This window comes from Scyliorhinus canicula, chromosome 11, assembly GCF_902713615.1.
Source record: "Scyliorhinus canicula chromosome 11, sScyCan1.1, whole genome shotgun sequence".
NCBI classification, from domain to species: domain Eukaryota; kingdom Metazoa; phylum Chordata; class Chondrichthyes; order Carcharhiniformes; family Scyliorhinidae; genus Scyliorhinus; species Scyliorhinus canicula.
Window position 1 is genome coordinate 154,187,557 of NC_052156.1, and position 15,249 is coordinate 154,202,805.

The 15,249-nt window shown below is 44.1% G+C and overlaps 1 protein-coding gene across 2 annotated transcripts in view; it reads right to left on the minus strand.

The window, feature by feature from the left end:
* The window catches only part of exoc4 (exocyst complex component 4), a 574,741-nt gene that overhangs the window by 409,313 nt on the left and 150,179 nt on the right, over positions 1-15,249 (minus strand). The window contains exon 9 of one of the 2 annotated variants that reach the window (XM_038811811.1): positions 14,771-14,866. The exons of the other annotated variant lie outside the window; for it this stretch is intronic. Coding sequence (XP_038667739.1) covers positions 14,771-14,866 — 96 coding nt within the window. The remainder of the gene's footprint in view (positions 1-14,770; positions 14,867-15,249) is intronic. 2 annotated transcript variants of the gene reach the window in all.

The window sequence follows — 15,249 nt, forward strand, 5'->3', positions numbered from 1 at the left end:
GGCGGCACGGTAGCACAGTGGTTTGCACCGTTGCTTCACAGCACCAGGGTCCCAGGTTCAATTCGCTTGGGTCACTGTCTGGGAAGTCTGCCTATTCTCCCCGTGTCTGCGTGTGTTTCCTCCTGGTACTCCGGTTCCCTCCCACAAGTCCCGAAAGACATGCTTGTTAGGTGAATCGGACACTCTGATTTCTCCTTCTGTGTACCCAAACAGGCGCCGGAATTTGCAGACTAGGGGATTTTCACAGTAACTTCATTGCAGTGTTAATGTAAGCCTACTTGTGACAAGAAAGATTAATATACTATTTTTTGAAAACACAATTGAATCCGTCTCCACCACGCTCTCAGGCAGTGCATACCAGCACTAACTGCACCAGAGGTATACCTACACCACATGGACTGCAGTGATTCAAGAAAGTGGCTCCCATCACTGTGTCAAATGAAAATAAGGATGGGCAATAAATGGTGGCCAAGCCAGCAATGCCCACACCCCTTCAAAGAATAAAACAAATACTAGATCCTAACCACTCAGTGCATAAAATATGTTATTGCCATTGTTTCATCTTAAATCAGCATCACCTAGTTTTTGATCCTTTCACCAATGGAAGAGTTTGTCACTATCTACTCTGTCCAGCTCTCTCATGATTTTGAATACCTCTATTAAATTTCATCTCAACCTACTCTTCTCTACTTGCCCAAACATCTCTATCTAGTTCTATAAGAACATTAAAAATTGCAAATATTACTGTCAAAAAGGAGGAATGAATAGAACCAACTAACTAAAGGTCAATACGTTTACCATTGGCAGTGGCAAAATTGCTCGAGTGGGGACAAGGCAAGAGAAAAATTTAAACAGATTATGGAGTAGCAGCATGGCTTTTCAAAACAAAACAAGTCATGACAAGCTAACCGAGGTAAATTGTTTGAAAAATCATAGAGGTGGTGGACGGGAAAATCAACAGCTATCATTGGCTGGAATTATTGGAATGTGTTCAATACTGTAAAGAGATTGCCAGCTAAAGTTAGGCATATGGATTTGGAAGCAACCCCATTGGTTAGGGGTGATGAGGTAAAGGAATATACAATTGATTTAATTCCTGGATTGAAGGGCATCAATAAATGGTGTCCTCCAACAATGCCATCTGTTCACTTTATACTCAAGGGACCCAGACATGGATATAAAAATGGTGTATTTCCAACGTGGCAAATGATACTGAGCTGGAAGGTAATGCAAACTGTGAAGGAGAGCAGAAAAACTTCAGACTGTACGTCAAGCAGAGGCCAGTGCCGTGCAATTTAATGTAACAACACAAAGTGCAAGACTTTGGATGATAGTGAAAGATGGAAATAGATGAGTGATGGGATTTTAGAATTCAAAAATGGAAGACATACATTTCCCACAGATGATCCGATTGTTACGCTTAAAATTAGGAAGGGAATTGAACAGGCAGATATTTGTATTTGCTTGCCTCTTGCATGAGAGTCCAGAACATATTTTTCAATTCAAGTGAAACCTATCAGAAGTGAAATCAGAAAAAGGTATGCACATACAGTTTAGAGAATGTGAAGCATATTTCCCATGTGCTTACATGTGTCAACAATAGCTCAGTGGCAGCATGCTGGTTAGAGTCATAAAGTTACAAGTTTAAGTTCTGCTCCAGCAATAACTAATGCTATGCATTTCCTGAGGTTTGGCACTTCTGACAATGCAGTAGCTCCTCAATACTGCATTGAAATCTACCACCTACATGTTGTACCCACATCTCCATACTTGAACCTGTGCCCAAAACCAACTGACTCAGAGGCAAATGTCCTCTGAGTGAGCCAAGGCTGATAACTGCTGCCTGCACAACAATAAACCACTGGTATCACATTATACTACGTCACATTAAATTGCACATCACGTACTTACTATATGCAACTTGTTAGTTTCACTTTCTAATTCATATTGCCTTAAAGTACCACTCAATGGCACCACATTTTGGGAGCACTAAAACTGCTGAAACAAAACTTGCATTTAAAGCACTTAAACCAGTTTTCGCTTTCAAAATGAATTGCTTTGAAGTCCAGTCTCTCTCGTTTTTTGGCCAATGGACTGAATTTCCCCAAAAATAAGACTAAACATAATTAAATTGGTCTGGGAAAATAAATTGGCTTCGATTTCTTTTTATTCCTGAACCGATAATTTCCAAAGTAACTTGATCAACTTCTTCATAACGGTCATATCAATCTTACAGTCTAATTCTGCAGATTGTAACTTTTGACAGGTACAAAGAGAACATTTTATAGGATTAACTGATTTTGATAAGTACTACTAAATTTCAGATTTATTGAAATGTTGGGTTATTTAAAGATTTCACAATTGTTTCCCTCTGTTACTGTACAGATGCACAAAACCATTTAAAATGTTAGTCCCATGGGTACACCTACCCAATAACCAAAGCAAGGTTCGGATCTTGGAATTCAAAAGGTGGTTTAATCAAAGTCGTCTTACCCTGCAATCAATCTGCCACTACGTTGAAAATACCAGGGCCTGCATTCAAGCCAGCAGGTACTTCAATACTGAATCCCACTAAGCAACTTTATTCCTCAATATTGAATTTAACTTTGTTCAATGAGGCTGGAATAATCTTGTTTCAAGCTTGGACTTACGACCACACCCAAAAAAAAGGGAAAATCAAAATAAACAACAAACCATGACCATTCCTGCTCACATTGGGCCGGAGAGAATTAAATACCAGTCAAGTCACTTTAACTTTTTTTTTCCAAATAAAAAAAATCTACCAACCATTAGTCTGACCAACTAACGCATCACGACAGAGATAAACTGATAAAATCTATCCCTCACTTTTATCATTGTCTTGTTTGTACATTAAAACTGTGAATAAACGATAAAATTTCACATTGTACCTTGGAAGTCATTCTGAAGACCAGTTGTTAAAAATAGTTATACAGTAGTCCCCCATTATACCGCGGGTGTTCGGGTCCAAGACAGCCACCCGCGTTGTATCCGAGCCGCGGATATCCAAGATGGCGGATATCCAAATGAATGAACGAGAGGAAACATCGCTGACTGTGCTGAACATTGCTGAATGGAAGGGCATTTTAAATAAAAAACATCAAAGTTCGTTCAAGTCTTAAATCAAGTTTTAAATTTATTAAAATATATACAATAATATATACATACAATAATATACTTAAAATTGTACTTACAAGCATATTTTTAAAAATCATTTAAAAAAGTCTGAGAGTTTCTTCTGGCACATCCCCGTCCTCATCTTGACTTGTGCTTGCCTCTGGAGGTTCTTCAGGTGTAGGATGTATATGGGATCGAAGTCCTGTTGCTCTGTGTATGCTATGAGCCACTTCAGGTGCGTGATGGCATCCGAGTGGCTCTTTGCCACTGTGGGCTGGGGTTCTTCTTCTTCTTCTGCCTCCTCTTGGGTGACCTGGTCGATGATCTCCTCCTCTGTGAATGTTTCTGCGGGTGCCATGTCGTCCTCTGCTGCTGACCACCTGTTCACCCAATCCTGGAGTGTTAGGTTCTCATCCAGGTGGTCCTCTAGCCTCTCCTCAGCTGCCCTGGTCTCTGCTTCAGTAAAGCCTACGAAGTCCTCTTCATCCGGGTAATGTTGGGGTCGTGGGAGTGCTGCTCCTAGGGCCTTGTTCCAGCAGTTGGCGATGGTCTTCTCCGTCACAGCTCCCCAGGCCTTCCCTGCCAGATAACAGGCATCCTTGATGGTGATGGCTTTCAGGTAATCTGGGAAAGTGAGAGGAGAGTCTATCATTTCCAGGATCAGTTCCTTTTTGTACACAGACTTGAAGGTCTGAATGATGCCAGCAGCACATGGCTGGATCTTGCTGGTGGTGTTCTTTGGGAGATAGAGCACTTGGATCTGCCCATCCCTGGTCTTGAGAACATCTCCCTGAGGGTGGGCTGAGCAGTTGTCCAGTAGGAGCGTGGCCTTCTGCAGTAAGTTGCGGGCACTAAGGTGGTCCCTGACACTGGGTACGAAGAACTTGAAGAACCACTCCTCAAATAAGGAAGCTGTCATCCAGGCTTTGCCCGAGTTCAGGTAGGTAATGGGTAGGTTCTCCATGTTGATGTGGTGAAAGCATCTAGGAGACTTGAATTTGCCCACAATCAATGGCTTCAGCTTGTGTGTTCCCGTGGCATTGCTGGCAAACAGGATGGTGAGCCTGTTCTTGGCTTGCTTGTACCCCAGAGTCTTGTGGGCATCATCCTTGACAGCTAGGGTCTTGTCAGGCAGCATCTTCCAGTAGAGCTCTGACTCATCTGCATTGTAGAGTTGCTCTGGGGTCAGCTCCTCTTGCACCATGTAGTTCTTGAGGATGTCGGGAAAGGCTGCTGCTGCTCCTGAGTCGGCGGATCTCTGTTCACCACTGATGGTGACTGCACCTATCCCATGTCTTTTCTGGAACCGATGGAGCCAACCCTTGCTGGCTACGAAATTGCTGTCCTCTGGGTGGAGCTGGTGATGGAACTTCTCAGCCTGAGTCCTGATGATAGGTCCAGGTAGGGGGGTGCCACCAGACTGTTCCTGGACAAACCAGGTGAACACAGCCTTCTCCAAGTTAATGTCACTAGCGTTCCTTGCCTTTTTCCTGGTAAGCCCTTCACTCTGAGAAACTGTCCCAACATATGTTCTTAAATTGGGCTCATCTTTCACCCACCCACGGAGGGTTGACTCTGGTACACCAGTCTCTCTGGATAATTTTGCCTTTGTTTCCCCGTTTCGAAGCCGGTCTATCAAATGTATCTTTTGCTTTACTGTGTAAGACTTGCGCTTAAACATTCTGAACGACAGTAACTGAACTCGAAGATACCTGCACTGGAAAAGGTATCCCTTTTATGGCTGGGTAATCGGGCTAATCGGTCGCGGCTACTCATCGCGGCTAATCGTTCTAATCATCGCGGGTAATCATCGCTGCTAATCGGTCTAATCATCGCACCTAATCATCGCGGCTAATCGGTCTAATCATCGCGGCTAATCATCGCGGCTCTAAAAGGTGCTGTTTCAAAAAGAGTCAAGTAAGTTGGGGTTGATAAGCCCCCCCGCCGTATATCGCGAACCACGGTATTGCGGAGCACGGTATAACGGGGGACTACTGTAATATGCTAAAGCTGAGTGCTGAATACTATTTCACAGTACATATCCCATGAATCTCATCAATCTGCAGAGACAAAGTGTCAACCAAATACGCTTCATTTATGTTTAAACTCAACGACCATCAGTATTTTCTTAATTTTTTTCTGCGCAGATGAAGTGTTGTTTTTTGTCATCCAGACAAAGAAGTTGGACAAGATTAAAGTGCCCCCATTCCCGTACACAATGGACATGCAAAACAACCCCAAATTTTAATCGCGCAATAAGGCCATGAAGGCTCCCTGTTTTATGTTAACATTTCTGAACTACTGCAGTAATGTTAAGGGATAAATACTGGTGAGACAAATGAAATTACTCAATGTTACGATATTCCACCAGAACCAAAAATTTGACCCAAACACAATTTCAGCAACTCAGTACTGCAGACATTTAAATTAACAGGAACAAGAGATGAATGTCAGGTATCTGTGCCATACTCTTCAATATTAAGTGAGCAAACATCACTTGGTTTTCTTCAATCAGACTGCAATAAGCTTCAATACGATGTATGCACAGATTACGTTTTAGTGGCAAGGGTCTGCTTTCTCAGAGGCCAATCTGAAACACCTTCAGTTACAAGAACCTGACTGACGTCTGCTAATACGACAACCACAGCCTCAGAAGTCTGAGCAACTCCACAAACCCTTGAGGCAGGGAATAAAAGGGAATTATTACAGGCCTAGTTTTTATAATTAGTTCTGCTTTAATATTATTGATCTGGAGCAGAATTCCCACTTCACAGGTTATGTGAAGCAATATATTTAAAAGGCACCCTTTGTGAAAGGCTACATGAAAAGGTTTTTTTAATGAAACATATGTATTTAATAAAATTCTAATTACCTTGGCAGCAGTGTGGTTAAGATAATTAAATCACAGGGGATGGTCTTTCCATCTTTTTGATCTTGGGTCTGAATCCAACCAACCAATTGGGTTTTAATATATGCTGTGAATACGCTCATTACAACAGATAAGAGGCAAGAAATTTGTAGTGCGGAGGAAAGGGAGACAATGTCTCAATGGGGCTCTGAGCTCCTGCTTTCTAATAAGTTTCAAAATGGCTTCCTTACACTTCCAAACAGTAAATGCTTAAAATAGATAATTTCGCAATCCAGGTGTGGAGGGCAGGCTTAGCAAACTACATCTTCATTACTTAAACAGACTACAAACGTGAAGTATTGTCACTAGCTTTTTAGTGAGTTTTGCCTATTTCTAGGAATTTATTAGTAAAGAACAAATGGCATGAAATAACAATAATGCAATTAGCTTGAGAGGCAGTTACAAAAGGCATGATGATTGAAATAGATTTCCTGCATACCAAAATCTCTAAAACCCTGCTTTGCTGGTGTATTCAAGAAAACAATAATAACATTTAGTTAGTTAGCATAACAATACTGCTATGGCGTGTCATAGACACAATGTGACGTGAAATCACACAATAAGCGATACTGACCTGGATTTTGCAGTCCGTGGTGAAGTGACAGCACTCACCGATGGCCGAGGAAAATTGTTGGGGCGGCACAGTAGCTAGCACTGCTGCCTCACAGCGCCAGGAACCTGGGTTTAATTCCTGCCTTGGGTCACTGTCTGTGTGGAGTTTTTAAGTTCTCCCACTGTCTGCGTGGGTTTCCTAAGGGTGCACCGGTTTCCTGCCACAGTCCAAACATGTGCAGATTACGTGGATTGGCCATGCTAAATTGCCCCTTAGTGTCCAGGGATGTGCAGGTTAGGGGGGGTCAGAAGGATATGGTGGGGAAATAGGCCAAGGTAGGATGCTCTTTCAGAGGGCTGGTACAGACTTGATGGGCCGAATGGCCGCCTTCTTCATTGTAGGGATTTTATGGAAGTGTTAGATCTCACTTTGATCAAAAGAACTGAATTGTTTTTTTAAGTGAGAAACTTGGATATGTGGCTGTTCAAAGAGACTTTGGCATGCTTTTAGAAGGAATGCAAAGTTATCAGAGAGGTACAGTGAGGAATTAACAAGATAAATAGCATGTTGGTCTCATTGCAAAGAGACTGATGTTCAGGAATTAAGAGGTCTTGCTAGAGATGTACAGGGATTGGGTGAGACCACGTGGCATAGTTTGTGCAGTTTTGGTCACCACTTTTGTTTTATTGGTTTTGCATTTATTTGTAATAACATTGCCAGAAAACAGAAGGAAGAAATAAACTGGTATGAACACACAAGAAACATATACACACAGAGACGTTGGGCTCCCAGTAAACTGCTCACATAACCGTACTGTTTGACTATCTACATGTATTAAAATATACCAGGGGCATGTTTGAGGCCACCAAGGCATACCCATGTCCCTGGGTTATTCTTTCCCTCAGTACCCTTTGGTTCCTCTGCCCTGCTCCCCTTGCAATCCTCTGGTGTCTTCCCTCCTATCATTTGCTACCTCCCCATCTCTCTTCCCTCGTCTGATTTGGTCCCCCCCTCCACCCCACATACCCGCTCCACTCCTGCCGCCGCTGTGAAGCAACTGCGCTAACCACTATGTACCGTGCTGTCCCTCTCAACAGCGAGTCACTGAACATCTCCCGCAGGTGTGGGGCCAGTGCTGCTCAAAGGTTTTGGTAAAAGTCCACCAGGAAACAGTCTGGACACAGCGCCTTCCCGACTGCATGTAGCTGATGCTCTCCATGACGTCCCCCAGTTCTAGTAGTGCCTCCAGTGCCTTCCTCTTTTCTTTTCCGCATAGCTGGTGTGCCAAGTTCGTCAAGAAACCATGTCATCTTCAAGTTCCTCTGCGGGGGTTCAAAGGTGTACAGCTCCTGGTAGAAGGTCGCAAAGGCTTCATTGATCATGTCTGGTGCTGTCACTGGCTTACCGTTCCTGACCTTCACCTGTGCTATCTCCCTCGTGGCTGCCTGCTTTGTCAGCTGGTGAGCTAGTAGGCGGCTGGCCTTGTCTCCATGTTCGTTAAAGGCCCCTGTGTCTGGTGGAGTTTGTGCACTGCCTTTCTGGTGGAGAACAGATCAAATTCCGTTTGGAGATTTTTCCACTCTGCCAGTAGTTCCACAGTAGGTGCCGTGGAAGTCCGCTGATCCACATCCAATATTGAGTCGATTAGCCGTTGCCTAGCTACCCTTCCTTCCGATCTTGGAGCGCCCTACAAGCTATTATTTTCCCCCTTATCACCGCCTTTAATGACTCCCAGAATATCGTGGGTGCAACCTCCCCATTCTGGTTGCAGGTTACATCCCTGCCAATGGCTTGTGATATTCCTTCGCAGAATGCCTCGACGGCGAGAGGGGCTGTGCCCAGCCTCCATGGGGGCGCGAGGCCCAGTCCATCTTCAACCTCCTATCCACATAGAGTGGTGCGTGGTTGCAGATTAATATTCAGAGTATTTCGCTTCCATCACCCCTGGAAGCACCCATGTACCAACTACAAAGAAGTTGATATGGATATGTACTTTGTGGACTTGGAGAAGAAGGAGAACCTCTTCTCGCTCAGATGGTTGAGCCCCAATAGGTCCAGCCCGCAACTCACCTGCTCCAGAAAGACGTCAGCTCCTTTGCCGCCGCCGATTGTTTCCCCAATTTGGGGCTGGATTTGTCTGCTGTTGGGCCCTGCACACAGTTGAAGCTTCCCCCCCGTGATGAGTTGCTGAGAGTATAGGTCAGGGATCTCAGCCATTGTTTTCCAGATGAAGTCAGCGTCATCCCAGTTAGGGGCATGTATTTACAATCACCACTGGTGCCCCTTCCAGGACACCACTAACCATTACGTACCATCTCTCCCAGGTCTGTCATTGTGTTTGTCTCTGTGAAGGCAGTCCTTTTGCTCAACAGTAAAGCTACCCCTCACCCTCGTACCGAAGCACGCTTTGTGTGTCTGTCCTATCCAGCTCTTCCTTACTCTCAGTCGTTCCTTCTCCCTCAGTTGTGTCTCTTGAAGGAAAACAAAGTCGGCCCTCGGTCTTTTCAGATGGGCGATTCTATTTCTCCCCACTCTCCCACCTGTGGGGTCAGCCATACTTGGGTCGGGCAGATTTTCCACTCGAGGTTTGATTCAAAATCGAGTGGGGTGCCGATTTTAGTGAGCAACAAAATGGGATTTTGTGAGTGCAAAGGAGGGGAGGGATCCGGTGGGAGATACGTGATTGTGACTGGGGTATTGGAAGGGGCACCGATGGTGTTGGCACACATCTATAAGATGTATTCGAGGAATGATTACTTTGTAGTGAGTCGGGAGATTTTGGTTGGGGTGGAGGGGGCAGAGTATACGGGGATAGTTATCTCGGACCATGCGCCCCACTAGCTGGAGCTTCGGATGAGATTGGGACGCGAGCAGAGGCCAGGGTGGAGGTTTGATTCGGCATTGTTAGCGGATGGAGGTTTTTGTGATAAGGTGTGGGTGGCGATTAAGGAGTATGTACAGTTTAATCAGAATGGGGAGGTGTCAGCGGCCATTTTTCGGGAAACACAGAAGGCAGTGGTCCGGGGCAAATTACTTTGATTAAGGATTGTGCGGATAGAAAAAGGAGCGAGGAACGTGACAATCTTGTGAGCAGATAATGGAGATGGACAGGAAGTATTCGAAGGTGCCCACCGCAGAGGGATTGGAGAGGAGGAAAAGGTTGCAGGAGCAGTTTGATAGGTTGACAACGGGGAGGGTGGTATCGCAACTGCATAGGGCAAGAGGGGTGTAAGATGAATATGGGGAGAAGGCGTGCCATATGCTGCTACACCAGCTGCGGAGGCAGGCCGTGTTGAGTGAAATATTGCAGATACGGATTGGGGCTGGAGATGTGGTTTCGGAGCAGGGGAAGATAAAGATCGCGTTTAGGGAATACTACCAGGGATGTATGAGGCAGACCCGGGAAGAGAGGAGGGGGCATGGGGCGGTTTCTGGACGAGTTGGAATTGCCCCAGGTGGTGATGCACACATGCAGGCATTGGAGGAGCCCCTGGGTCTGAGGGAGGTGCTGGATAGTATCAGGGGTATGAAGTCGGAGAAGGCTCCAGGGCCAGATGGGTACCCGGCAGAATTTTATGAGGAATTTGTGACACACTGGCACCACATCTGTTGCCAAACCTGCTTCATTATTTTGGGCAGAGAATGTGGATAAGGTGCGGCGATGGTGGGAAGGAAATGGGGTAGAGTGGGTGAGGATGGAGGAAGAATCTCTAAGGGTTCTAGTTTGAAAGCAATGGTGACTGCAGAGTTACCAATGGCTCCACGTAGGTATTCAGGGAGCCCGGTGGTGAAGTCCATGGTGAAGATATAGAATCAGTTGAGAAGGCATTTTAAGGTGGAAGGGATGTCGGTGTTAACGTCGCTGTGAGAGAATCATGGATTTGAGCTGGGAGGATGGATAATGAATACAGGAGGTAAAGGGAAGTGGGGCTGATCAAGGTGAGGGATCTGTATTTGGAGGAAGGGTTCGCCAGTCTGGAGGAGCTAAGGGACAGGATAGAGCTGCCGAGGGGGAGAGGGTTCAGGTATCTGCAGGTTAAGGACTTTGCAAAAGTTTGGAAGGAGTTCCCTAGGTTGTTGGGATACACTCTGCTGGAGGGATTGCTGCTCCCGGATGTGGAAGGGGAGGGAAGAATTGGGGATATATACAATTGGCTGGGGGAGCAGGGCGGTGAGAGGGTGGTGAAGATCAAGGAGAAATGGGAAGCGGAGTTGGGAGAGGAGATCAATTGGGGAGCATGGAGTGAGGTACTGCAAAGGGTAAATGGGACCTCCTCCTGTGCAAGGATGAGCCTGATACAGTTTAAAGTAGTGCATATGACTCAGGTGAGAATGAGTGGGTTCTTTCAGTGGGTAGCAGATGAGTGTGAGGTGTGGGTGGGGGCCAGCAAATCACGTGCACATGTTTAGGGGTTGCAAAAAATTGGCAAGATTCTGGGTGGAAATGTTCCCCGTCTCAGCCAGGATAGTGGAGGAGGAGGTGGACCCGGACCTTTTGGTGGCGATATTTGGGGTTTCAGACAAGCTGGAGCTCATGGAGAAGAGGAAGGCAAATGTCGTGGCCATCGCCTTTGATTGCACAGTGGCGAATTTTCCTGGAGTGATGGTTGGCATCGCCACCGGGGGTAGCAGCTTGGTTGGGTGACCCTGTGCGACTTCCTGTGGTTGGAAAAGATTAAAATATATGAGTTAATGGGCTCTGCAGAGGGGTTTGAGATAAGGTGGGGGATGTTTGTGACCGTGTTTGCGGAGCTGTTCGTCGCAGGGGTGAAAAAAGGGAAACTTTTGTACAGACTGTATATTTGATTGCTGGGAAGTATTTTTCTCAGGGTATTTATGTAATGCAACAGGTTTTGATCCATGTTTGTAATAAAATACATTTAAAAAGAAGTGGTGACATGTCTTGATAGACTTGGCTGTGAGCCAATCGTCTACTTTTATTTCCCAGGTCGTGGCAGATTCTCGATGCGGATTGGTCTGGATTATTCCAGAATGTCCTGTTGGTGACTTTCTGCTTTTTTGTTTTCAGTTTTGTTTGGGACCTGCAGAGCTAAGCAGAATCCTTTTGAGTCTCTCTTTCATAAGAGGGGAGTTATCTCACAAATCTTGGCTGGAACTTCCTTCAGGTGCACAGAGCAGTTAGTGAATATTCAAAGCATGAAGACAGAGCTGGCGATGGGAAGCGTTCCGGATTCTTCTCCCATTAAAGTTACCAGACCACTCCAAGGCCTCGTGAAAACCGTTGCTCTGATATTCTGTTTAAGTGAGACAGGCTGATAGTCAGTCAGCTGAAGCTGACCACATCAACTGAGCATCTTCTGTGGGTCAGGCTCAGCCCAGCACAAATTAGAGTGTGTCCCCAGAGCGGATCCCACAGCCTGAGAGACCGGCCTGAGTGGTCCAGCTTGAAGATCCAAACCACCCAACGGTTCAACACCTCGGATTCTGAAGGGATCACCGCCTTCAAAGACCTCAACCCCAGCAACAAAGATTCTCAAATCTCTTATTCCTGTTAATCCCTGTTTCTTGTCATTCTTTCCCTGCCTCTTAACGGTTGTTTGTCTTCCGTGTGTCTGGGGGTGGGTACAACCTTGTTTTGGGAATAGGTAGACTAGTAGACCACTGTTTCATTATTTGCATTATATGTTGATATTTTACTCTTGTTATAAATAAACAGTTTGTTAATGTTTGACGTATAAATCTGGTGCCTGTAATTCATTGGAGCAGTTAAGGGTTAAAGATCTCAGGAAAATAAACAACTGATTTGTCAATTCACTGATGCTTGGACTCCACGGTTTGTGGACCTGGTACTGACCGTGCACTTGCGTAACACCTCTATAACGTTTCATTCTGTTGTGTTGATCAAAGCTTACTTCCTATTTCTAACTGCTCATACTGCATAGGTGAGTCTTTTTCAACATTGTTCAGGTGTGCAAAGAGCAACTTTGCAGTGAGTCTTGTTTTATTTGTGTGCTCCTTCTTTTCAGCCTCCCATACATTCATTTCAATTCAACAGCAGCACTTTTTACTAATGAAACAAATCCATCAGTCATTATAATGATTTCTCCTCCATTCTAGAGTCTCAGCAACTTCTGCCATTGGAATGCCTTGATTGAAATTCCAAGTTCAATCACCACTGACACACAAGGAAACAGGAATCCAAATCATCAGGTGCAGCCAGTACACTTTTACACCCTGACACATGTTCCACTTGAATAGCATACTCCTATAAACCTTGGTCAACAGTAAGCTGACTGAAATACATCAACATGAAGAAGATAAATTTAGATAATAATCTGTATTGTCACAAGTCAGCATACATTAACACTGCAATGAAGTTACTGTGAAAATCCCCTAGTCGCCACATTCCGGCGCCTGCTCGGCTACACAGAGGGAGAATTCAGAATGTCCAATTCACCTAACAAGCAAGTCTTTCGGGACTTGTAGGAGGAAACCGGAGCACCGGAGGAAATCCACGCAGACACGGGGAGAACGTGCAGACTCCGCACAGACAGTGACCCAAGCCGGGAATCGAACCTGGGACCCTGGAGCTGTGAAGCAACTGTGCTAACCAACGTGCTACCGTAACGCCCATGATGTTATTTTAATTATGCAAATAAGCAAAGTTACAATAAATAATAATGGAGCAACTGGACCATTTTGCAATGTCCACAATGGATTAACAAGAGTAGGTTAACAAATCATCGTGAAATACCCGATAGTTTTTAACCAACATAATGACAAATATGTTATCTCAAGCAGCACAACCACCTGGTAAGAAAATAATATTATTTAAAATCTGCCACAGATTCAATTCTTTTTTGCTCTGACCTTTATTTCTTCCTGCACACAGAGCATGAAAATTTTAACCAATACCTCCAAAACGACAGTTTAATTAATCTAATTTACTGTTTGTATGATCAAATTCTCTGCTGGAATTGCCTGCGTAACAACATCACAACCACTTCCATTCTAACGGATTGCATGGAGAGCACTTTGGGACATGCTGACAATCTGAAAGGCACTACATAAATACATGCAGCCGATTTTAATGATGGTACGATTATTGAGTTCGCAACCTGTGTTTATGGAAGCACATTAACTGACTGAACAATGGCACTGTTGGGGGCCTAGCAGACCCTAAGAAACTAAAAGGAATCTCGGATCACAGCAATGGCTTGTCTGGAGAGGAACATTTTTAAGCAAGTTTATGAACAAACAACAAAAAAAGCAAACCTCTCACCCTCTCTCCCCAACCTGCATGCTCATTGGGTGTCCCTATAGGAAGAGCTGTCAAGAATAGGCTGCTGCTCATAGGGAGATATATAAATCAATATCATTTAAATACATTGCAATTGCATACAAATTTAATGACCTGAATTTGCTTTGCTAGAACATAATTCATAATAAAAAATATAAATATATATATATATATATATATATATACACTTAAAACCAAAATGAGTTTAAATTCAATTGACAGGTCTGTGATGATATAAAAACTGACTGAAATTCATCAGAGCTACCAGGCTGAAGCACTGCAGCACAGCGCAATGTTTGTAGAACAAAGCAAAATTCACCTTTTCCTGATAGTTTTGTTTACTAATTTTTAAAACTGCCAGGCAGGAGCTCGGTGATACATGGTGATCAGCACAGTGCCAATGCCACAAAGATTGACAGGAGCAGATGATTTGTGATAAAACTACATGACATATTGAATCCCAGAGGCAAAATCCAATTAAAAGGATTGGGGGAAAGCAGATACCACTAAGAAGGCTATATTTACACATGCTCATCAATTGTGACATTTAAAAAAAAAATCTAATGATTGGGTAGACCAGCTATAAAAGACTTGCATTATTTTCTACTCTGTGGGGACGTCACTTTCCAACATTTGTTGCAGTTACAGTGAGCTTTCTGAATAAAGGTAGCACAAACCAGCTGGAATAATGGGACACAAAATAATTAACCAGGCTTTGAATATAATTATTTTCCATAGCTAGCTGGTTTACTAATGATGCATCAGTCATTAGCTGGCTCTCATTTTCACACAATCAAAATGAGAGGGAGATCCAGAGTGCATGAAAACTGAATATTGATAGCTGCATTTCAGATGACAAGTCAATAACCCGAAATCTTAAACTTTGTTGCTCTCGTCACTAATGCTGTCTGACCTGCTGTTTCCAACATTTTCGGTTTTCCTGTCAAATTTCCAGCACCTGCAGTATTTTGTATTCGCCTTAAGGGTTGCTGAATTATTGCCTTTGGTCCTGTGCGACAAAATGTTACTGGTGAATGGAACAAAGCAGAAAGGTGCTTTTGCTGCACCACGCAGCAGAACATTACGAAGCAGGAAAGGAAAGGTGCCTCCAATTTCCAATATGGTAGGCGTTAGCACTGAGGAGTGAGGAAAAGAAGAGTTCATCCGACTCTTGTGCGTCAGCAACATTGTAAACAGAATTGGAATATTTTATCTGATATTATTTAGAACAACATTTTAACTGCATTATAACTGTCACAATGCTACTATAGATAAGAAATATTAGAAATCTTCTGGTCATGTTTACAATATTGCTTTTACTTATCAATGCAGGAAAAATGTGCTCCGATTGAGACACTGATGGTTGCAAGGCTGAAGAGAAACAGGAAAGAT